General features: G+C 41.4%; 1 protein-coding gene across 2 annotated transcripts in view; it reads right to left on the bottom strand.

Moving 5' to 3' along the window:
• The window catches only part of ZFR2 (zinc finger RNA binding protein 2), a 137170-nt gene that overhangs the window by 103934 nt on the left and 9557 nt on the right, over positions 1-23679 (bottom strand). For both annotated transcript variants that reach the window (XM_089687463.1, XM_089687464.1), the window contains exon 3: positions 19929-20091. In XM_089687463.1, coding sequence (XP_089543589.1) covers positions 19929-20091 — 163 coding nt within the window. The remainder of the gene's footprint in view (positions 1-19928; positions 20092-23679) is intronic.

The raw sequence follows: 23679 nt of genomic DNA on the forward strand, positions 1-23679 counted from the left end.
AAAAGTTGGGCAGATCACAAGTTAACAATCATGGATATAGATTAAGTACCTACTTTAGTAATAAAGGGTCTTTTTTTTTGGTAATATTTCTTATTCTAAAAGTAAAAGAAGGCAACATAGCACTAGTGCGATATCGGACACAGTTTTTGATACACTAACGCATCAATATCTGGTTTAATTGATGTAGTAGTAATTCTCAATTCATTCTAAAGGTGCTCATCAGATATTTTGGTTCTAAGTTTTGCCAATTGTGCTTCATCCTTGATAATAGTTGCTCACAAATATTGGTGCTGCTGAAAACTGATGATATGAATAAGGCATGATCGTGAAGAATGGGAGATTTTTCTTTGGGAAGATAAAAGTTCAGTGAAGAGACAGTCAATTTTTTTTTTCCAGCTGCATGCGTTCACCAAGTATAAATGCATTTTTACAAACAGTTCCCCACACATTCATAGCCGTCTTGGGCCACATGTGGCCCAAAGGCTGCAGGTTGGACACCCCTGTTGTAGTGTAAATAGAATTAACAGTGTCTTACTTTGCAGTAATTTTGCTTGATTTGTGCCACTTGGGCTGATGTAAGCATTTTAACCTTAAACACTAGAACAGATATATTTTAGAAGTTATTTGCATTATATTCTAAAATAACATTTTACTGATAACATTGCTCTAAAACTTACTGTCAAAGGATGATTTTCAAAAAAATCAGAAGATCATATCAACCAACACCATTCCATATTTATATTATTAATATTATAAACTATGTTTGGCTTTTAGATTGTAAGGGATATTACTTGAACAGTATTACTACACAGTATTCTGAAAAATTCTCCCTCTATAGCCAGCCCAAAAAAAATGGATAAATTTAATTAGAAACACACCTGCACTTTTTAACTGCCAATTTTTATCTCTGCCCTTCCTCCACATCAAACTTTCCCAGTGTATTAATGACTGTGTGGCCTTCATTCCAGTTTCAAAAGCCTGATATCAGCTTTAACCTAAAGAGTGCAAGCAGGAGGCAGTGGGAATACGCATCATCTGCATCTGAGGTCTGTATTACAATGTGTAAATTTGACGCAGAGAAGAGGGCACACCAAAAAACTAGTTTCATGGAAAGTACAATTACCCAGGACAGCACCCATAAAAAAAATAAATATATAAAAACTGACAATCAATGTGTCCTTATTTAACCTCCCTAGCGGTCTGATTATGCCCATATTTCTGTGCTCAAAGTGGTACTTTTTTTGCATGGAAATATGTAGTTTTTTTTATTGTAGGACTGTAATTTTAAGGAATAACTCACTGAAATCTGTCTAAACAAGAGTCTAGTAAACATCCCGGGTATGTTACAATTTGAAACACGAAATCATAAATTATAATTCAATAAAAAATCATAAACAATAATAAATTTACTTCAATAATATAATCAAACAAAAAACACTGACATTTGAAATATAGCACCAAATTCGCACATCACTGAGCAAAGTCGCAAAATCGTTTTCAGTGTCTGATGACAAATTTCCCTACAAATCATTATCACTCAATTCTGCAAGTGGTTCTAATTTACTATCGCTGTTCTCTAGCTGGTCTAAAACAGCTTTTGACCTAAAGGGACACTTTTTGGACGCCATGGACATTTCTCAGTTTCCAGGCAGAAAGAACAGTAAATATGCAGGCAGGGCACAGGACAAAGCACTAGGGCCAAAATGTATGTGAAATGGTTTGATACAGTAATGTTTTACTATGTGATTTTAATGTATTTAGTGAATGTCACTTTTTGTCATTTTCAAATTTCCCGCCGTTCCGTCCCCCGTATGTCCCGACGCTCACAGGGGACGGAACCCAGAAGACAGATGCCAGCATCCGCTGGAGGACATTGCCGGGGACACTGCAGGAGGGACATCGCGGGAGCGTAGGACAAGGTAAGTGAAGAACAGATCCCGGAGCAGCGACGCATGGTAAGCCTGAGTGTAGCTCGTGGTTACCGTTTGTGGTACTGAAACTTTACCCCGAGCTACACTCGCGAATACCGCCAGGGAGGCTACTCTGCACTAATTCCTCCTAACTTAGCTGCCAGCACCAAAATTAATCTAAAGACTTATTCAAATACATACACAACTATTGCTGTTGTGCTCAATGAAGAAAGAAATAAACCTATGCAAAAATAACTAGATATGTAGTTCGCCAAACAAATTAATGTGGCAAAAAAAAAATAGAAACTTAAAAAACTTTATTACATGCAATCACCATTGTGATATGTCTTTATAAAAAGAAAAATCATTCAAATAAAAAGTCCCACAGTCCATTAATGTTGCGTGAGATCAAAGAACAGTCCAGAAAAATAATTTTATTAAAATCAAGATCAGTCACTCACATAAAATGGTGCACTCAGATCATGCACTAGCTCTGACAAACATGCACCAATGAGTGTCCAATAATACGATCATTGGGTGTCACACTCACTATGGTGACAGGACACAGAATCCTCTGGTGTTTCCTAGATCCGCCCTACACATTGCATCATAGATTACTTCTTCAGGGACATTTATGCAATGCAGTTCTCATTGTGCAGTTTGTCAGAAGTTGTTTGCAGCACTTCTCCAGTGCTGATTTTTTACATACAGCCTAAGTGGGAATGAGGGCTGCCATTTCATACAATGCACATGCATTGGGCTTTATAAGAAAACAAGGCAGATGTGCAAAGATAACTACCATTTGCAGCACAAAAAAACTAATAGCTCAAAAACGTCTTTCACTATCCTTACCTACCCACGATTTATGGAAACAGTTAATATGCTTATTCAGATACAAAAACTTGTATACCAGCATAGAGGATACCTGAATACATTTACAAAATGCAGTAAAAAATGTCTAGAAACCCCAAGCCTTGTGCTTACATCCTTGATTTTACACACACCCCTAACGAAATAGAGGGTACTACTCTCAAGCGGACATTTGTTCTGGATAGCAGCATATGTAGGGTAATAGCTGTTTCACCACAGGCTTGTTGTGAAGGCACCGCAGCATTTGTCTAGCCAGATATAAATAGCTGTCAAACAATAGAAAGCAAATTTAAAACTGCCAAAGGCAAAGGAAGATGATATAAAGAGCTGACACAGAGGCTGGGGATTGTTACATTGCAGGATTATTTCCTTAAAGGGTGTACCTATCTTAGGAGTTTTATGCCAGAAGAGTAGGGTTTGTCTAAAACAACATGAACAGCAGCTGTCAAACAGAAGGCACATAAATTTACCACAGCCAGAAACTTAAAGTGGTTGGAAAGGAGGAAGGAAAGGCCCCCTTTCAATCCAGCGATGTGCACTGAAGTCTTGGCAATCCCGGGACTTCCTCTCCTTATTGGCTGAGACAGCAGCGGGAGCCATTGGCTTCCGCTGCTATCAATCACAGCCAATGAGAAGAGCGGGCGGGACCAAGTCACGGCTCCACGTGTGAATAAACACACGGAGCAGCAGGTGCTCCCATAGCAAGCTGCTTGCTGTGGGGGCACCCTACAGGAGTGAGGGGCCAGGAGTGCATGCAAAACCACTACAAACAGCAGGTAATGATGATGCGTATGTCATTTTCTTTTTTTAAATAACACTTTAATATTTCTATCCACTATTAACTAAAGTCAAAATCCATTTTATTTTCTATCTCCTCTCACATTTGTTTTAATCCTCGTTACATAAATTCTTTTGCTTCTTCTTTTAACAGTTCCTTACTCTTCAGTCAGTGGCTGTCCTTCCTTCTGGACAGCTCAGCACTCATGTACTGACGTATGAGCTTCATACTGCTCAGGAGTACATTAAGTCTAGGCACCACATTTAGTGCACTGTCTCACAGAGGTGGCTTGGGAGCGAGAACACAAAAGAGTGCTTGCTCTGAGGGCACAAAGAGGGAGGGGAAGAGGCAGACAAGGGAACCGTGAAGAGGAGGATCAGGGATGCTCTGTGCAAAACCATTGCACAGAGCAGGTACATTTAACATGCTTGTTATTTATTTTAAAAAAATAAATAAATAATTGTAACCTTTACAATCACTTTAAGGCAGGGTTTGACAAATTTGCCTTGAATCTAGGAGCCAGCTAAAAAAGTTGGGAGCCAGTTCTTTTTTAGCGTAGCATGGGTTGTCAGCGCCCAAGGCAACTTTTCGATGACAAACTTCACGCGATGCGATTTGCCAACGTGACAAGCGCAGCAAAACCGCACCATTTTTTAGGTGCCACGGAAAACAATGGCACCTGAACCTGCGGCTTCTGATCACACCGAATCTGCCAGGATCCCAAAACGCTCAGGTGTGAATGGAGCCACCCTGGTTCACACTTATGCAATTCTCGAGGCGGTTTCAAATTCACAGCTTCGCATGACAGATATATATTTTGTGTTTATTTTGAGGTGGTTCACACAGATGTGATCTACACACATTGTTTTGAGTGGCATTATGAAAAAGGGTCCTGTGCAAGTTTGTAGAGGTGCGTTCCAGACGACCAGGTGATAAGTGTAAAGTGGCATACGTAGATTGCTATTGACAGGAGTTTTTGCATTGAAGTCTATGGGAGGAGACTTTGCATTGAAGTCTATGGGAGGCAGTGTGTGATCCCAGGCACCAGGATGTAATTTCTAGTCGCCATGGCAACCTGGCACCTGAGATTTGTCGAGCCCTACTTTAAGGCGTATCTGCTCATTATAAAACATTAACACCCCTTTCACTTTGGGTGGTACAAAATTTGTATAATCAGCAAATTAGACACTGATATATACACACGCATACAGTATACACATACATACATATACATGCACACACACATGCACCTACCTACCTGCACATACTGCATATCTAAAATGAAGTATCAGGCAATAACCTGGATTGTGTGTGGAAATGTGTGCATTTATCTTGCAGAGGAGGTTTTTTTTAATTTAATCAGCACTTGCTGGGTTATCATTTCAGGCAGCTTCATGTATTAGAAGGTATATGTACACAATACACATTCGAATGTGTTTTAGTTCAATGGATGAACGCTTGCTCTCTATTGAAATACAGCTGTTGGACAGACAAAATGTACAATGAGACATTTATATACTACAGGGATTGCTACACTTGAATATACTCATCCAAATCTACTAGATTCCATAAATATTGTTGACATTAGATACATTACTCAAAGTAATACCTTTCGTTGACTAATTTTCCCATTGGTCAAGTTAATCCGTTTGCATCTATATTCTTAGATTTGGGCATGGAGATATTTAATAAGATATGTATATACAGTATGTAATTAGAATTTGGTTATCTGTTGTTTTGTGGCATATACAGTAGACAGTAAGGTAAACCATTAAACACTGAGTGGGGCTCATTTCATTGATAAAGATGTCTTCATTGTTATTACATAATGTGATTGCATACCTTGGAGCATTGTATAGAGCCTAAATAGATAATACACTGCTCAAAAAAAAATAAATAAATAAAGGAACACTTTGAAAACATATCAGATCTCAATGGGGAAAAATATCATGCTGGATATCTATACTAATATGGACTGGGTATTGTGTTAGGAACATAAGGATGACCCATCGTTTGATGGAAATGAAAATGATCAACCTACAAAAGGACTGAATTCAAAGACACACAGAAGATCAAAGTGAAGAAATGATGCAGCAGGCTAGTCCATTTTGCTGAAATTTCATTGCAGCAACTCAAAATGGTACTCAGTAGTTTGTATGGCCCCCACGTGCTTGTATGCATGCCTGACCTGACAACGTCGGATGGTGTCCTGGGGTATTCCCTCCCAGATCTGGACCAGGGCATCACTGAGCTCCTGGACAGTCTGAGGTGCAACCTGGCAGAATCGGATGAACCGAAACATGATATCCCAGAGGTGTTCTATTGGATTTAGGTCAGGTGAGCGTGGGGGCCATATTCAATGGTATCAATTCCTTCATCCTCCAGGAACTGCCTGCATACTGTTGCCACATGAGGCCGGGCATTGTCATGCACCAGAAGGAAGCCAGGACCCACTGCAGCAGCGTAGGGTCTGGCAATGGGTCCAAGGATTCATCCCAATACCTAATGGCTGTCAGGGTAACATTGTCTAGCCTGTAGAGGTCTGTGTGTCCCTCCATGGATATGCCTCCCCAGACCATCACTGACCCACCACCAAAACGCTCATGCTGAACAATTTTACAGGCAGCATAACATTCTCCATGGCTTCTCCAGAGCCTTTAATGCTTGTCATATGTGCTCAGGTTGAACCTGCTCTCATCTGTGAAAAGCACAGGGTGCCAGTGGCGGACCTGAAAATTCTGGTGTTTAATGGCAATCAAGCTCTATGGTGCCGGGCAGTGAGCACAGGGCACACCAGAGGATGTCGAGCTCTAAGGCCACCCTCACATCTTCAATGTTTCCCTCTCTACTGTACCTTCCCTTCCCCTCTAAAGCACGCGCACATCACTTCCATACTTAAAAAACCCTCCCTGGACCCCACCGACCTGAACAACTTAAAACCCATCTCCATACTGCCATTTACCTCTAAACTCCTAGAACGCTTAGTCTATAATCGCCTGAGCTCCCACCTCACCGACAACAACCTTCTCGACCCTTTACAGTCTGGCTTCTGCCCCCTACACTCCACTGAAACTGCCCTACTCAAACTCACCAACGACCTACTAACCGCCAAAACCAATGGTCACTATATAGTACTCCTACTTCTCAACCTCTCTGCAGCTTTTGACACGGTTGACCACCCCCTCCTCCTCAAAAAACTACACTCTCTTGGCCTCAGAGACTCTGCTCTCTCCTGGCTCTCCTCCTATCTATCACAGCGCTCCTTCAGTGTTACTTATAACGCTGCCACCTCCTCTTCACTCCCTCTCTCTGTTGGGGTCCCTCAAGGCTCTGTTCTCGGACCCCTTCTCTTCTCCATCTACACCTCCTCTCTTGGCCAACTGATAAACTTCCATGGCTTCAATTACCATCTCTATGCTGACGACACACAAATCTATCTCTCAACCCCTCACCTCACCCCTTCAGTCTCCACTTGTATCACGAGCCTACTAATTGACATATCGGATTGGATGTCACTCCACTTCCTCAAACTTAATCTCTCCAAAACTGAGCTCCTAGTATTACCCCCAGCCCGTGCCGCCCCCCCGGCTTCTCCATCAAGATCAACAACACTATCATCAGTCCCACCCCTCAAGCCAGGGTACTAGGTGTCATCCTAGATTCCAATCTGTCCTTTCAGCCCCAGGTCCAATCGCTGACAAGCTCGTGTAGACTTCACCTCCGCAACATCTCCAAGATACGCCTGTTCCTAACCTCGGAAACCACTAAGCAACTCATTCACTCCCTTATTATATCACGACTCGACTACTCTAACTCCCTCCTTATTGGCCTACCTCATTGCAGGCTATCCCCACTTCAGTCTGTCATGAATGCTGCTGCCAGACTCATCCACCTTACTAACCGTTCTGTATCTGCCACCCCTCTCTGCCAATCCCTCCACTGGCTTTCAATTGCACAATGGATAAAATTCAAAACACTAACACTGACGTACAAAGCCGTTCATAACACTGCCCCAAAAACTACATCACCAATTTTGTTTCCAAATATCACCCTAACCGTACTCTCCGCTCCTTACAAGACCTCCTACTCTCTAGCTCCCTTGTGTCCTCTTCCAATGCTCGTCTCCAGGACTTTCCCCATCCTCTGGAACTCCCTACTCCAATCAATCAGACTATCGGCTACTCTGCTCACTTTTAGGCGCACTCTGAAAACCTCTCTCTTCAGGGAAGCCTACCCCGCCCTCAGCTAATACTGGAATCCTCTACTCTCCCAACCACTCTATCCCCCACAGTTATTACCTTTTGTACCACTATCCCCTCCCTACTATATTGTAAGCTCCAAGGAGCAGGGCTCTTGAATCCCTCTTGTATTCAACTGTATTGTTACTGTACTGTCTCCCACCATATTGTAAAGTGCTGAGAAAACTGTTGGCGCAATATAAATCCTGTATAATAATAAAGTCTGTTTCTGATTGATTGGTCAGAGACATTCACACCAGTGGCCTGCTGGAGGTCATTTTGTAGGGCTCTGGCAGTGCTCATCCTGTTCCTCCTTGCACAAAGGAGCACATACCGGTCCTGCTGATAGGCTAAGGGCCTTCTATGGCCCTGTCCAGCTCTCCTAGAGTAATTCCCTTTTTCCTGGAATCTTGTCCATGCTTATGAGCCTGTGCTGGGAGATTAAGCAAACCTTCTGGCAATGACACGTATTGATGTGCCATCCTGGAGGTGTTGGGCTGCCTGTGCAACCTCTGTAGGGTCCAGGTATCACCTCATGCTACCAGTAGTGACACTGACCCTAGCTAAATGCAAAACTAGTGAAAAACAGTCAGAAAAGAGGAGTAGGGAAAAAAATGTCAGTGACCTCCACCTGTAAAATTATTCCTGTTTTGGGGGTCATCTTATTGTTGCCCAACTAGTGCACCTGTTAAAAAAACCTCACATTGCAAACTCACCTTGAGGACTTTGCGAGTAGGGCCCACAGATCTAACCTCCGCATCCCCAGGCTGCCTGAAATCATTGTTGATCTTCAATCAACAGTCACAGGACTGTTCCAAGAGCTGGTGCCCTCCATGTCTATTGACCGTCTGAAAATGGACAGAGGCCATAGAGCTTTAGCCCCCCGTAGACCTGAGGGCCCACCCCACAATATAATTGCCAAGCACTGCTTTTTCCACACCAAGGAACAACTGAAGATGGCAGCCAGGAACAAGAGCTCTCTGGTCTTTCAAAATCACAATTATTAAATATTACAGGAGCTTTCTCCACTCACCATCACTAAGAGACATGCCCTGAAACCTGATCTACAGATCCTACAGCAACAACATATAACCTACAAATGGGTTTCCCCTTCTCTGTCAGCTTAAAAGACCAAGGATCTCACCACACCTGTAGGTCCTCAGATGATCTCCAGTCTTACGAGACCTTCAACTGCTCTCCACTGAACCTGCTCCAGAAGGTTCCCCCCGACATTCTGCATCCTGCTCTCCAAGGAAGTTACATGAATCTCCTAACTCCAAAGGCTGCTCCAACACCCTAAAAAGGGACCATTATAACTCCCCTGCTCCAGCTCATGAAGATACCGTAGACGGACTCTCCACAACCTCAAAATTTTCTTCATTTTTACCAGCGCTTATGAAGCACCACTGACTGAACTGGGGCTTCAACCTCACCTGCTTTCCAGGCCAAATCCCTTTTGCTTTTGACTTTATAGATCCTAACACCACATTATGAACATCTTTTCCAGCGTTTCCCCCTCTCCCTGGAAATTTGGTTTATTTACCAAACCCCCCACCCCATGTGTTACATATAGCCACCTTCCTACCCCTTTCCCCTCCCCCCACCTCCCCATATCCCACTCAAAATAATCCATGTATTCATAATACATATCCTAGAGCCCTTATGAGTCTCAGGAACTCCTATCAAATTATTACACCCTCCCTTCCTCCTCCGATTACACCAGAGGAAGGATTATGAGCCTAATCCTTGAATCGTATCCCTTCCCTCTCCCCCGATTATTATTACCTAAGCTCCTGATGCTCATAAGGTCCTTACACCACACATATTGGGTTTAAGTTCAGTTCTATGTTTTTCTATTTAATGTACCCAAGTTTTTGGTTTTCTTCCTGTTGATAAGTTACTATTAGTTACTAATATAATTCTTTGCTTTACGAACATTACACCTCTCAATGGCGAGCTCACCAATGCTGTAGCCCGAGCTTCATACTGATAGGTCTATATACACTGCTCAAAAAAATTAAAAGATACACTTCTTAATCAGAGTATAGCATCACGTCAATTAAACTCCTGGGATATTGATCTGGTCATTTAAGTAGCAGAGGGGGTTATTAATTTCATTAACACCAAAGCAGCTGAAACTGATGAACAGGTGCACTAGATGGGCAAAGACCTCGCAAAGTCCTCAAGGTGAGTTTGCAATGTGAGGTTTTTTTAACAGGTGCACTAGTTGGGCAACAATAAGATGACCCCCAAAACAGGAATAATTTTACAGGTGGAGGTCACTGACATTTTTTTCCCTACTCCTCTTTTCTGACTGTTTTTCACTAGTTTTGCATTTAGCTAGGGTCAGTGTCACTACTGGTAGCATGAGGCGATACCTGGACCCTACAGAGGTTGCACAGGCAGTCCAAATCCTCCAGGATGGCACATCAATATGTGTCATTGCCAGAAGGTTTGCTGCATCTCCCAGCAGTCTCAAGAGCATGGAGGAGATTCCAGGAGACAGGCAGTTACTCTAAGCAGAGCTGGACAGGGCCGTAGGTGGTCTTTAACCCATCAGCAGGAACAGTATTTTTTCCTTTGTGCAAGGAAGAACAGGATGAGCAATGCCAGAGCCCTACAAAATGACCTCCAGCAGGCCACTGGTGTGAATGTCTCTGACTAAACAATCAAAAAAAGACCTCACAAGGGTGGCCTGAGAACCCAACGTGCTCTAGTGGGCCCTGTGCTCACTGCCCGGCACCATAGAACTCGATTGGCATTTGCCACTGAACACCAGAATTGGCAGGTCCGCCACTGGCTCCCTGTGCTTTTCACAGATGAGAGCAGGTCCACTCTGAGCACATGTGACAGACGTGAAAGGGCCTGGAAAAGCCATGGAGAACATTATCTTGCATGTAACATCGTTCAGCATGACCACTTTGGTGGTGGGTCAGTGATGGTCTGGGGAGTCATATCCATGGAGAGACCCACAGACCTCTGCAGGCTAGACAATGGTACTCTGACTGCCATTAGGTACCGGGATGAAATCCTTGGACCCATTGTCAGACCTTACGCTGCTGCAGTGGGTCCTGGGTTCCTCCTGGTGCATGACAATGCCCATACTCATGTGGCGAGAGTACGCAGGCAGTTCCTGGAGGATGAAGGAATTGATACCATTAAATGGCCCCCACGCCCACCTGACCTAAATCCAATAGAACACCTCTGGGATATGTTTCGGTCCATGCGACACCGCCAGGATGCACCTCAGACTGTCCAAGAGCTCAATGATAGTGTGGTCCAGATCTGGGAGGAAATACCCCAGGACACCATCCATCGTCTCATTAGGAGCATCCCTCAACATCGTCAGGCATGCATACAAGCATGTGGGGGCCATACAAACTACTGAGTACCATTTTGAGTTGCTGCAATGAAATTCAGCAAAATGGACTAGCCTGCTGCATAATTTTTTCACTTTGATTTTCAGGGTGTCTTTGATTTCAGTTCTCTGTAGGGTGATCATTTTAATTTCCACCAAACAATGGGGCATCCTTACGTTCCTAACACATTACTCAGTTCATATCAGTATAGATATCCAGCATGAGATTTTTCCAATTGATATCTGATGTGTTTTCAAAGCGTTCCTTTAATTTTTTTGAGCAGTGTATATAGCTGGGTTCTCTATGTTTCCTAGAAAAACCTGCTCTTGTTCCTGGTTGGGCAATAACTAACAACATGGCCTAAGGGGACGTCGTCTGTACTAGCTTGATTTTGAAACCCTTGTTACATCCAACAGATATAGGCTGGAGATTATCTCCCTCTACTTCGCCTTTCATAGAGGGCCTTGGCCCTCCACGCACCCGCTTCTATACTCTCCTATAGCCTATATCTAGCTGGGCCTCTTTCATTTAAATTTTTTATTTTCTGCACACTTACTGGCACCCACTAGCATTTTTTTTTGTTAGCCACGGTGAACTCTGAGGCAAGTCACTGCTCCCCCCACTATGTCCATGACTGCCTCACTGTGGTTACTCTTTGGACTGCCTCATGTCCCGAGTTGGGAAGTCTCTAGTCCCATTCACTCACTTCACTGCTCGTCATGTTCCTCCTGTTGACTTCAGCCTTTTTCTCTTTCTACTCCTCCTTTCCTTCACCTCCCCCTTTCATTTCAAACCCCTTCCTCCAAGGTGTTTCTCTGGTATTAAAAAAAAAAAAAGTGCATCGCTCTTTAGACATACAAATTACAGTTTATGCCCATGGCTTCCTTTAATATTTTAACTCTCTGGACTTTTGCTTCCCATAAGAAGCGTTTCTAAAAAAAAAAAAAGTTTCCCAAGAAACTCATTTTACCACCCACTCCTCCCCCAAATTCTTTGGGCATTCTTACCCCCCAGATATTTGCAGCCTCTGCTAAATCCAGAGGGGTCCTAATAGCATTCCATCGCAACAAAACACAGTGATCTCACTATCAAGAAGCGTACATGGGAGGATTGAGTAGAAGCTTTCAGGGTCCTTGATCTCAGCCAGGATTAGTGGCAGAATTTTGTATGCAATATATAATGAAACAGACTGCCATTTGCTGAAGCTGCGCTCCAAGGCCAGGTTAAAACCTGTGGGGGTGACTGCCAGTGTGAGACCACACCAGTCCCTGCAGCTGCAACGACCTGCATAGAAAACAAAGTACGATGTGTGCTGGTGCCATTAATTCAAAAGTTACCCGCATACACTGGAAATCGCAGCAGCCACTTCCCACAGCGGGAACCACACAGTACTTGCCGCTTCTGTGCAGGCTGCAATTTCAGAAATGACCCAGGGACTTTTTCCCTGCATTTTCAAGAGCACAGTAGCCCATCCAAATGAATGGGCAGCCATGCCTGTGCAAAATGGATCTTGCAGAGCTGCAAAAGTGTGAACCAGGCCTAAAGTTTGTGAACCATTTTTTAATATTGCTGCTTGATATCACTTAAAATCTGATCTGATTTTCAAGTCCTAAAACTAGATACTGAGAACTCAAAGTCAAATTATTATTTGTCATTAATGCCATCAGGTTAAGAAAATGTTTTATAGAAAAGTTATTCTGATAAAAATTTGTCTTCCTTGGTCTTCTGCTTCCCCCTCATCAACATGCTAATGAAATCTTTAGATAGGACCTTTCCCTCTTTCTTCGCATATCTTACTTTAAACCCAGCGACATCATCACTCTGCTTCCCTATGCAATGCAGACAGATCATAGGTGGTGTGTACTGTACACAGCTTCCTGAAAAATGACCCTGCTTTAACCACTCTCTCAAAAGCCCTAAACCCAAATACAACTCTAGTTCTTGGTAGGAGCTGAGAAAATGTATTGATGGGTGGATGGATGTCAGATGAAAGAGCGCGATCCTATGCAGGTTGCATTTGCACACAGACAACCCAAGGTAATACCTACACATGTGATGCTGGCCCTCCATGATTGAAAAGACTGGAATTTAAAGAATGAATGGAGTAGGCCATAGAGAGTAAGGCTGAGGGAAGGAAGCCGGGAAATTTGCAGCCAAGAAATGAGGCAGCTTTCTAATGCACACTGTGAGAAGCTGACTGTACTGTGTGTAACGAAATCAGCAATTTCAGTACAGAAGAGAAGCCTATACAAATGTGGAAGACTGAAGGCAAGACTGAAGTTTAGCTTTAAAGGCTAAATTAATCGGTTATAAATATAAATAAATGCACATCTATTTGCAGGTTAAGAAAAAAAAAAAAGTGCATTATATAATTTTACACTGCAGCCTTTAAAGCATTACACCTGCGATCAGCAGATCACCAATGCAATGCTGGGCTCCTGCAGACTGTCAGTAAGCTGTCTGCCTGTACCTCCCACACAGGCAGGCAGTTACTGAATAGCAGGAAGAATCAATGAGCTACAAGAGTGCTCACCAGCATCCCGGTAGTTCATTGAGAACTACAAGCCATCAGCCACGGCAGCCAACAGTCCTTGTAGTTCATTCATTCACAGAACTCTGAATGAATCCCATTAGGGAGCCCAGCATGATCACTCTGATTTTTAAAGTCAGACAGCGTGTGAGAGGAGGTAGGAACTCCCGCCAGCTGTCACAGGGAGGGTGGGGAAGGGTGTACCATGTACTGCATCTAAACATTCCTAGTAAGTATCTGGATATTTCACAGGATAGGGGCTGTGTAGGATATAGTGGATCATCTGCTACACAGGTTGCAACAGTTAACTATTCGAAGGCCATGTGATTTTGTGGACTGTGCTCTCCATAATAAATCATATTATGGGCACATATATAGTATATCTGGACAATAGGTGCTTAAAGTGGTTGCAAACCTCTGAAAAGAAAACTGAGGTAAGCATACCCTCATGTACTGTGTACATTTCACAATTCATAGCACTTAATGTGGATCTGGTCTGCTCTCTCCTTCCTTTGCTATCTGCATGAGTCACTTGTGACTTTCCCCAGACACCAGGCAGGTGATTGACAACATCAGACATGCACATTTCCCAGTAACAGTAAGGATGTGTAGGGGGGGGGGGGGGGGGGGTGTCCTTTCCTCTCCACTCTGGCATCAGATTACACTCAGCTCTGTGCTGTGCATTGTGCAGCATGAGATCCCAGCCCCCTGATAGCTTAGAAATACCACCTAATCTCTGTACTATGGTAAACTCCAGAGGAGAGAAGGCTGCAGATAAACAATTTATGTAGGAGGATTTAAATCAGTGTGTATCATCTGAAGATAGTCACTTCAGTAGACTTATGGAAGGGTTTATTATTGCTCTAAAAAGGTCCTTTCCATGTTTCTAGGTTTGGATAAATAAGCAATGTATGTAAACTTCCTATTGGATAAAGCATGGTTACCATGAAATTTACAAAATGTTTAATTCATTGAAACATTTTGTACTTGGCCTCGTAATCTAGCATCACAAAAATTCGATGTGTAACCTCTTTCCACCGAGGATACGCATATATGTGGTCCCACTGGACTAGGCTTTTTTCTGTGGGGCCACATATATGCGTATCAGCATACTCCCAGCACAGAGATGGGGTCTCACTGGGAGCCCTTGTTCCCACATTGACTCCCGGTTCTAGGTCATCTGATTGACTATAACAGTGATCAGTCACTGTGAAGCCTGCCCCCATGTTTTCTCTCACTCCCTGAGTGGAGGCGAGAATTACATTCATTTATATATAATCTCTCGGAGAAAAAAAAAAAAAAAAAAAAAAAAAAAAAAAAAAAAAAAAAGAAGGAGAAATCTATCTACAATCAGGAACACGAAAATTTATTTTGGGTTGTTCTTTGGTAGTAGGTCATCATAGTAGCAAGAAATTTTTTTTCCCTAATTCTGGCCCAATTTTCCTTTGGTTGTATATATCTTTTTGATTACTTTTTCTTCTTTATTTTATTATCATTTACCACCAAATGAATGCCCAATTTGTCCTGAATAAAACAAAAAAGGTATAATCCACCTGGATGCACAAAGTAGTTTTGATGATATGTATGGTATTACCAACACATGTCAAAGTTGCAAAATTGTGCTTGGGCATTAATATTTGTTTTAACTTTAGGCAGAAAAGGGTTAAAGAAAGATTTAGAGAGGAAAAAAAAGGAAATGTAGCAGAGATTCTATTTTTCAGAATTGTCTTCTAACTAGAGCAAAAACGCACAGCCAGGGGAAATATTTGGGGCATAAAGATTTAAAAAGCTACACAGCATGTGAGACTGCAAATTCAGCCAAAATTTGCTGTCAAATCTATTATCATTGATGGACCTACTGTTTAAAGAGGAAAACTGATTCTTCCAAGAATCAGAGAAACAAGAGCAGAAGCCATGAATCACTTTAAAAAAAAAAAAAAAGGTACAAGCCCAGTGAAGAATGCAATGAAGACTAGTCAAAAAGGTCATCCACATCCTCAACATGAATCCTCTCCAGAGTCAAATAAAAAAAAAATTAAACGTCAAAAAAAAAAAAAATTTAAAATACACTTGCAAATCCAAACAGGAGTGGGGTGCTACTACCTATCAGATGTATTAGGATTAAAGCACACAAGCTCACTGTGCTCAACCAGCAGTCTCCATCTGCTTATGTATACAAGTCCAATTCAAAAAATGTGGGCAGCAGGTGAATACAAAAAAAAAAATCATCTATTGCATAAAAGGAGTAAAAATATTCTATGGCAAACTAACTCAAACCTGTTTCAGTCTAAAAACAGAACTTATTCATAGCTATGAATAAGGTCTGTTTTAGATTGAAATGCGTTAGCGTTCGTTTGCCATGGAATATTTTTACTGCTGTATGCAATAAAGAAGATTTTTGTATTCATCTGTTGCCGACAAGTTTGCTTAATATGTGAACAAAATTGTAATAAATGACTCCATGAAAACCTAATGCTTTACCTAAAGTGAGCTACTGCACAGTCAGTCAAGAAGAGCTCCATACAACTGCTGAAAATGCAATAAAGCCTTGTGTTGATGTACATGAAATCGGCTGGCTGGAAAAGGAAGCGGGGGAAAAAAAATATAAAAAAAATGTATACAGGCGCATTACTTATTAATGACAATTTAAAAAGAAACATTCTCTGCAGTTAGGATTTTGAATTCTCATTTTCAGACTAAAAAACACTGCTTTTATCTTAGCTACTTAACGACATGTCTGTGGTTTAGCAGTCCTGTTTGTTTTCTTGCAATACTAATGTAATAGAGATGGGATGTGCAAACATTTGTCTGTGATGATTTGAAAAAATTACAAGAGAATATATGCCTGAAAAAAAATAGGACTGGTTTTATCCACTTATAATAAAAAGGGGAATATAATGGCGCCTAAGGAAAGGGTATCAATGAAATATAACCTAATCTACCAGCTGCAAACTCCACCCTAATTGATATAGTGTGTGCCAAAAAACAAAAAATTTGCGCTAGTAAATAAAACAAAAACACGCCAAATAAATGTGATACTAACCAAAAATAAATACAAAAAAAAAAAAAGAAATACAAAAAATATAAATAAATGAATGTCCCAAAAAAATGTCCAAAATGAATATCTTTGAAGTCCAAAAAAATGTGAAGGAAATTAACAGTCCACCACCAAATTGAACTAAATAAACTCACCAGAGCTGAGAGATAAATCAGCATGAAACATCAATTTCCCTGGGGGCAATACTCTGCAGGATAAGCCACTTCCAGAGGGTGATATTTAGCAGAAGACAACTCCAAATACCCAAAATGAAGGAAGCAATGATCTGTATTGAAAAGTACCACTAAGGAAATCCACTTCTCCCAGACTCCACCTTATTCATATCCAAAGGGTATTAGGCCAGGCACTCGGAAAAGAACAACAACAACTTCATAGTGCAGTACCTTAAAACTTCATTTATTATGTACTCATTGCACTTAACGCAAAAGGTGTCCCAGCCGACACCAGCGGTATCAGCATGTAAAGTAACACAGTAGACGAACGCAGCCACTCGGCACATGTGCAGTAGATCGCTGGGAAACGTAATGACGTCACATCAATCAGACCCCGCCCTACGCGTTTCGTCATCGACATCCTCACGGAGCGGATAGATGTGAGACGTCACAACCTCATTAAGTATTCACTGCATAGGGGACGGCCAGCTGTCAGCAATACAAAATCAAGCGGCAAGCAAGACTCGCTGCTGACAGATCGCTGTAATACACCACCGCAATTGTAAACAGGATTCCTTCTCATAGACATCAAGAGGCCAGGAGGACAATAATAACAAATTAACAAATAAATATATACTAAAAAAACAAAAAAAAAAACAAAAACTATGACATTAAAGGGTCGGTCCAAGAGGTAAAGGAAAACGCCACCCTATTAGAAATATAAATATATATCTCTCAATCACCTCAATAATACAATTTAAAGGGCCAGTCCAAATCTAAAGGAGGGCTCTAACCTCTCAAAAAAATATTATATAAAAAAAATATATAAATTAGCATAAAAAATGTATATAATTATTCTCATAGCCACTGGATGTCTAAGCAATCAAAGTCATTACCACAAAATAACACAAATTCAAAAAATTTGTGAGAAAACAATTCAAGTCAATATTTAACCCAAGTTCAATTTGGTGGTGGACTGTTAGAATTTCCTCAACATTTTTTTGGAATATTCATTTTGAACATTTTTTTGGGACATTTATTCATTTATTTATATTTTTTGTATTATTTCTTGTTTTTTTTGTTGTATTTATTTTTGGTTAGTTTCACATTTATTTTGTATTTACTAGCGCAAATTATTTTTTGTTTTTATCCACTTATGATCAAATTTGGAAACAGAGCACCAACATCTATGCCAATGATGGCAAGGCAATGCAGGGTCTAATTTTTGCAGTCATCACAAGAAGGAAGTTTGTTGTCCATGGCTGCAAGACTAAAGTTGGCCATACATGCACCGATTGCTGAGATTGAACAGATTCCTCCATTTACCCTTAACATGGACAAAATGTCTTCTGCCAGCTATTGTAATCTGACAGCCAGCACCTGCAGCTGTCAGAACATCCCAACAGTGACCATCTTGTTGGATGCGGTCCCTGTTCAGTCTCCAAACTTTTCCACCCAACAAGTTGATTTGACTTTTGTCAACCTGGGCGCTGCCAACAGGGTCAATCTTTAGCAAAAATGAAGTATAGCAGCCCTAAGGCTTGGTTCACATATGTGTGGGTGGTGCTGCTGCGGATCCACACAAAAATCCATGCAGCCACACCACCTGCACAGAAGAATGCGGACCCACAGGCAGATGCCATTAATTCTAATGGCACGCCACCCGCACTGGAAATCACAACTGCACTGGGAACCTAGGTTCCCCTGCCGTCTGCGGTTTCCAAATAAGTGCAGGGAATTCTTCCGTGTGTCACAGGGCATGGGAGTCCATTCAAATGAATGGGCTCTTGTGCCCACGCAAAATACAGCCCACACGGCCACATATGTGAACCAGGGCTAAAAGACAGATTTTATTCAAATGGTGCAAATTGTCAAGTATGTGAAACCTAGTGCCTTGAATACAAGACATTTAATTCTGCTTTGGAGCAAGATGAGCAAAAACTAGGATTTCTCACTGTTCTAAACAGAGGGTTATTTCGCCAAGTCGCTGAATAGTGCTGGTGGATGCGTTTGTAATTGAGAGGACATTGCAGGAAACCTACAATAGTATTCACATTAACTTTTGAGAAGTTAGAAAGATTCTCCCCCCCCCCCCCCCCCCCCCCAAGTAAAAGCAGCTAAATGGATGGAGTTCTAGTCTATAGGTCCAACCTAAATAATAAGGCCTCTTTCACACTGCAGCTTGAAAAAGCTCAGTACAGAGGGTTTTTTTTTTTTTTTTTTTTTTTTTTTTTTAACTGATCCAAAATGCAGCCCATTGTTTACAATGTGCCTGTACACAGGAGCGTAAACAAGCACTGTGTATTCTTGAGAGAACAAAAAAAAAACAAAAAAACAACAACACACACATATGCGCACAAATGTTAATGGATTTTGCCTAGGATATGTATTGTGCACGCAAATACACGAAACGCAAATGCCCGAAATTATGTCCAGAAATGCTGATGCTCAAACATAAGTACCATGTGCAAGAGGCCTAAAAGTTAACAATTATCCTGAATTGTAAAGAAAATTGTTAGATAACGCAAAGAGAAACCACATTACAAATACTTTGGTTTTACAGTGTGTTTTTATTTGTTATTTATTTTTAAACATGTACAAGAATGCTAGTATGATGCTAATAAAAATGGGTCACATTGCAGCAAGCAGAAAAAAAAAAAAAAAAAAAAAAAACAAACAAAAAAAAAAAAAGCATGATACTAGGAGGTCATGTATTATACAGAACATACAAAATATAAGGACAAAATACATATTGCCATTTTCAAGGTTACTGTATATTTAAAAACTGTAAAATGTTACTGATTGTAACAAATGCCTGATTGTAACGAGAAAAATGCATGACTGTCTTAATGCAAATAACAAAACTTATTTTGTAAAACATTACAGATACTGTAAAAAGTAATAGCACCTTGGGGTATCTTAGAAACGGTAAAAAAAAAAAAATAAAAAAAAAAATATATATATACATTGAGAAACTAGAATTCTATTTGTGAAACTCATGTACCACACAGGACAAAGCTAATGAACTCCTACCTCGTTTCATATCCCAAGTGGGCATATTCCATGGTCCCTTTCGGCTATCCTCTTTTTCCTCCATGTAGTAATCATACTCTTGATTCTGCGGTTCCGCCTCCTGATAACTTTGTCTGTGATCATAGCTGCCTTGTGATGGCATATTTTCATAAGCACTACTTTCCTATTTAAAAAGAAAAAAAAAAAAAAAAAAAGTGTCAAAATTTGGTTACTTATTCAACATTTCCATATTTGAGAAAACAAAACACATGGGTACTGAAAGCAAGATCTACCTAAACAACAAGCAGCACAGTTTAGGGCTCATTCACACTACAGCAGGGAGCTGTGTTTTTCTGCCCAAGGGCACACAGAAAAGAATGATTTTCTATGTGCCCTGTTCACACTTCCCCACAGGTGTCACCTGTGGTGCGGAAAACAGTGCTGCAGTTTTCCACACCACTGTGCAGGTGAACTGTGCCAAAATGCACAGAAAACACCCACATCAGGGGAAATCTGACAGTCGGGTGGTCAGTGCGGCGGAGGGCCAATTACAAGTACTGATCTCCCTGTATGGCTCCTCCTATCCCTCCCGCAGCTTTCATGGTGAGCCATACAGGGAGATCGGTTTTCGCGATACCGCATCGATTACCCCTGTCTCCCCCTCCCGAAGTACTGCTGGCTTCCTTCTGTTAGGGGGAAGAGGCTGTTAAATGGGTCATTACCGATCACGGACTCTGTTCATTCATAACCGAAGCATAGTAAATGCTGTCTCCTGTTCATTCATCCACAGTGTAGCTGAGACTACAGAGAAAGGGATTGGAGAATGTTTCCTCAGTCCCTTTCTCTGTCTCAGAAGTGAGACTTCAGGGGTCTGTTTAGACCCCTGATATTTTATCAAAGCCCCCCAAACAGGGCTGTTAATCTCTTCCCGTCTGCCCATTCTACATAGACGGCAAACTGGAAGCAGCGCAGATGCGAGCTAACGTTCCTGTACATCAGCCCGCATCGATGGCTCCTGAGCAGCTCACAGAGCGCGCACCCACAGAGCCGCTGTGTTCGGGCGAACACGTGGCGTTTGACAATGTGAATGCTGTGACCAAACACAGCACTCACATAGTAAACACTAGAAAATGAAAGTAAAACTGTTTCTCTCTGCTCTCAATGTAAGAGCAGAGAAGTGATCCTGCAGTGTGTGAGAGTGTACAGCAGACTGTCAAGCTGCTTGTACACTCACACACTGAAGTACCAGCCACCCCCGTGTCCCTGATCACTGCCCCACGATAATAATAAAATAGGGATGACCTGTCACCTGTCCCAGTGCTCACAAACCCCCCCTCCCCATACCAGAGCCCTGATCGCCACCATACCATCACCCTGATCACCACCATACCCCATACCAGCATCCCAATCACTGCCATACCAGCGTCCAACATTTTAGGATCTCAAATGATCAATTTTCAAAAATATATATCCCATAGTTTATAGACTCTAAAGCTTTTACACAAACTAAATATAAATGGTTTTGGGTTATGTTTACCCCCAAAATGCAGCAAAATACATTTTATGAAGAAAAATCTTTTTGCAAAATTGTCTAACAAAAAGCAAAAAAAAAAAAAAAAATTTTTTTTTCTCATATATATATATAACAAAAGCTCGGTCTCAAAAAAAAGGATAAAAATTTCATATGGGTACAGTGTTACATGACTGAGTAATTGTCTCTCAAAAATGTGATAGTGCTGAAAGCTGAAAATTGGCCTGGATTGGACCACTGACATCATCCACTGCCCCCGCCCCCCCCAAAACATTGTTAAAAAAAAATTCCTTCTTGATCCCCCAAGAGGCTGTCGGATATTCCCTGGATCAACTTTACCTATAAAAAGCAACCAGTTATATTCTGTGTATACAAGAAAGAATCCAGGCCTTTTTTAAAGCAATCCATTGAGCTGGCCAGAACCAACTCTTGAAGGAGTCTACTCCATATTTTCACAGCTCTTACTGTGAAGAAACCTTTCAATGTTTGAGGATTACATTTCCTTTCCTCCAGATGTAAAGAGTGTTCCCTTGTCCTCTGATGACCTCAGGGTGAATAACTCTGCACCGAGTTTACTGTATGAACCACTGATGTATTTATACATGTTGATCATATCCCTCTTTAATCTCCTCTTCTCAAGAGAGAATAAATTCAGTTCCTCTATTCTTTCCTCATAGCTGATCTCCTCCATGCCTCTTATCAGTTTAGTTGCCCTTCTCTGTACTTTCTCCAGTTCCCCAATGTTCTTTTTGTGAATTGGTGACCAATATTGAACTGCATATTCCAGATGAGGTATTACTAATGATTTGTACAGGGGTAATATGATATCTCTCTCTCTGGAGTCTATACCTCCTTTAATACAAGAGGATTTTGCTCGCTTTAGAAACCACAGCTTCGCATTGCATGCCATTCTTAAGTTTGTGATCTACCAGAACTCCCAGATCCTTCTCCACCATTGATTCCCCCAGTTGTACCCCCCCTAGTATGTATGATGCATGCATATTAACCCTCAAGTGCATAACCTTATATTTATTAACATTAAACCTCATTTGCCACATAGTTGCCCAATTAAACAGTGCATTGAGGTCGGCTTGTAAGTTGGAGACATCCTGTAAGGACATTATTGCACTGCACAGCTTGGTGTTATCTGCAAAGAATGAAATGGGATTTTTAATCCCAGACCCTATATCGTTTATAAATATATTAAAAAGTAAGGGTCCCAGCACTGAACCTTGGGGTACACCACTGACAACCCCAGACCATTCAGAGTATGAATCATTAACCACTACTCTCTGAATACGATCTTTTAGCCAGTTTTCTATCCATTCTCATACAGATTTTTCCAAACCCGTAGACTTTACCTTACATATTAGCTGTGTGTGGGGGGAACACGCGCTTTTGCAAAATCCAAGTATACCACGTCCACAGCCACCCCTCTGTCTAAGGTTTTGCTCACCTCCTCATAAAAAGAAATCAAAATTTGTTTGACAACTTCTGTTGCTTAAAATATTTTTTTCCCAGCAAGAACTCATCTATGTGGTCTTTTATTAAACTCTCCAGTATCTTCCCAGCTATAGAAGTTAAACTAACAGGTCTATAATTACTTGGTAAAGATTTTGACCCCTTTTTAAATATTGGCACCACATTGGCCTTACGCCAATCCAGTGATACTTTGCCAGTCATTAAAGAGTCCCTAAAAATTAGAAACAATGGCTTTGAAATGACAGAGCTCAATTCTGTAAGGACCCGTGGGTGTATGCCATCCAGTCCAGATGCTTTATTCACATTTATTCTGTCTAAATATTTTTGGATCATATCAACTGTGAGCCAATGTGGATCTGTAGCTGTGCCAATACCATGCTCATTATGGACAAGAGCTCCCCCATGCTCCTTTGGGGGCAAAGAAAGGCAAATTTATTAAATACCTTTTTCAGCTCTGTGTTTACAGTCACCCACTCTAGATTATTTTGTAAAGGGCCTACATGTTCACACCTGACCTTATGGTCACTGCTACCCAGATGTTCTTTTATATGGACATTCGTAATAAGCTCTGCATGATTTTAGATTACCAGGTCCAGTAGAGAATCATTCCTAGTTGGGACCTCTATGAACTGTACCATAAAATTGTCCTGTAGTAGGTTTAAAAATGTTTGCCCTTTAACTGTTCCTGCAGTACCATTACTCCAGTCAATTAAATCCCCCATTATCATCACTGTCTCAGTCTTTGCAGCCCTTACAATC

This window comes from Staurois parvus, unplaced genomic scaffold (assembly GCF_062004578.1).
Source record: "Staurois parvus isolate SC_StPar_1 unplaced genomic scaffold, SC_StPar_1.0 ptg000425l, whole genome shotgun sequence".
NCBI lineage: Eukaryota > Metazoa > Chordata > Amphibia > Anura > Ranidae > Staurois > Staurois parvus.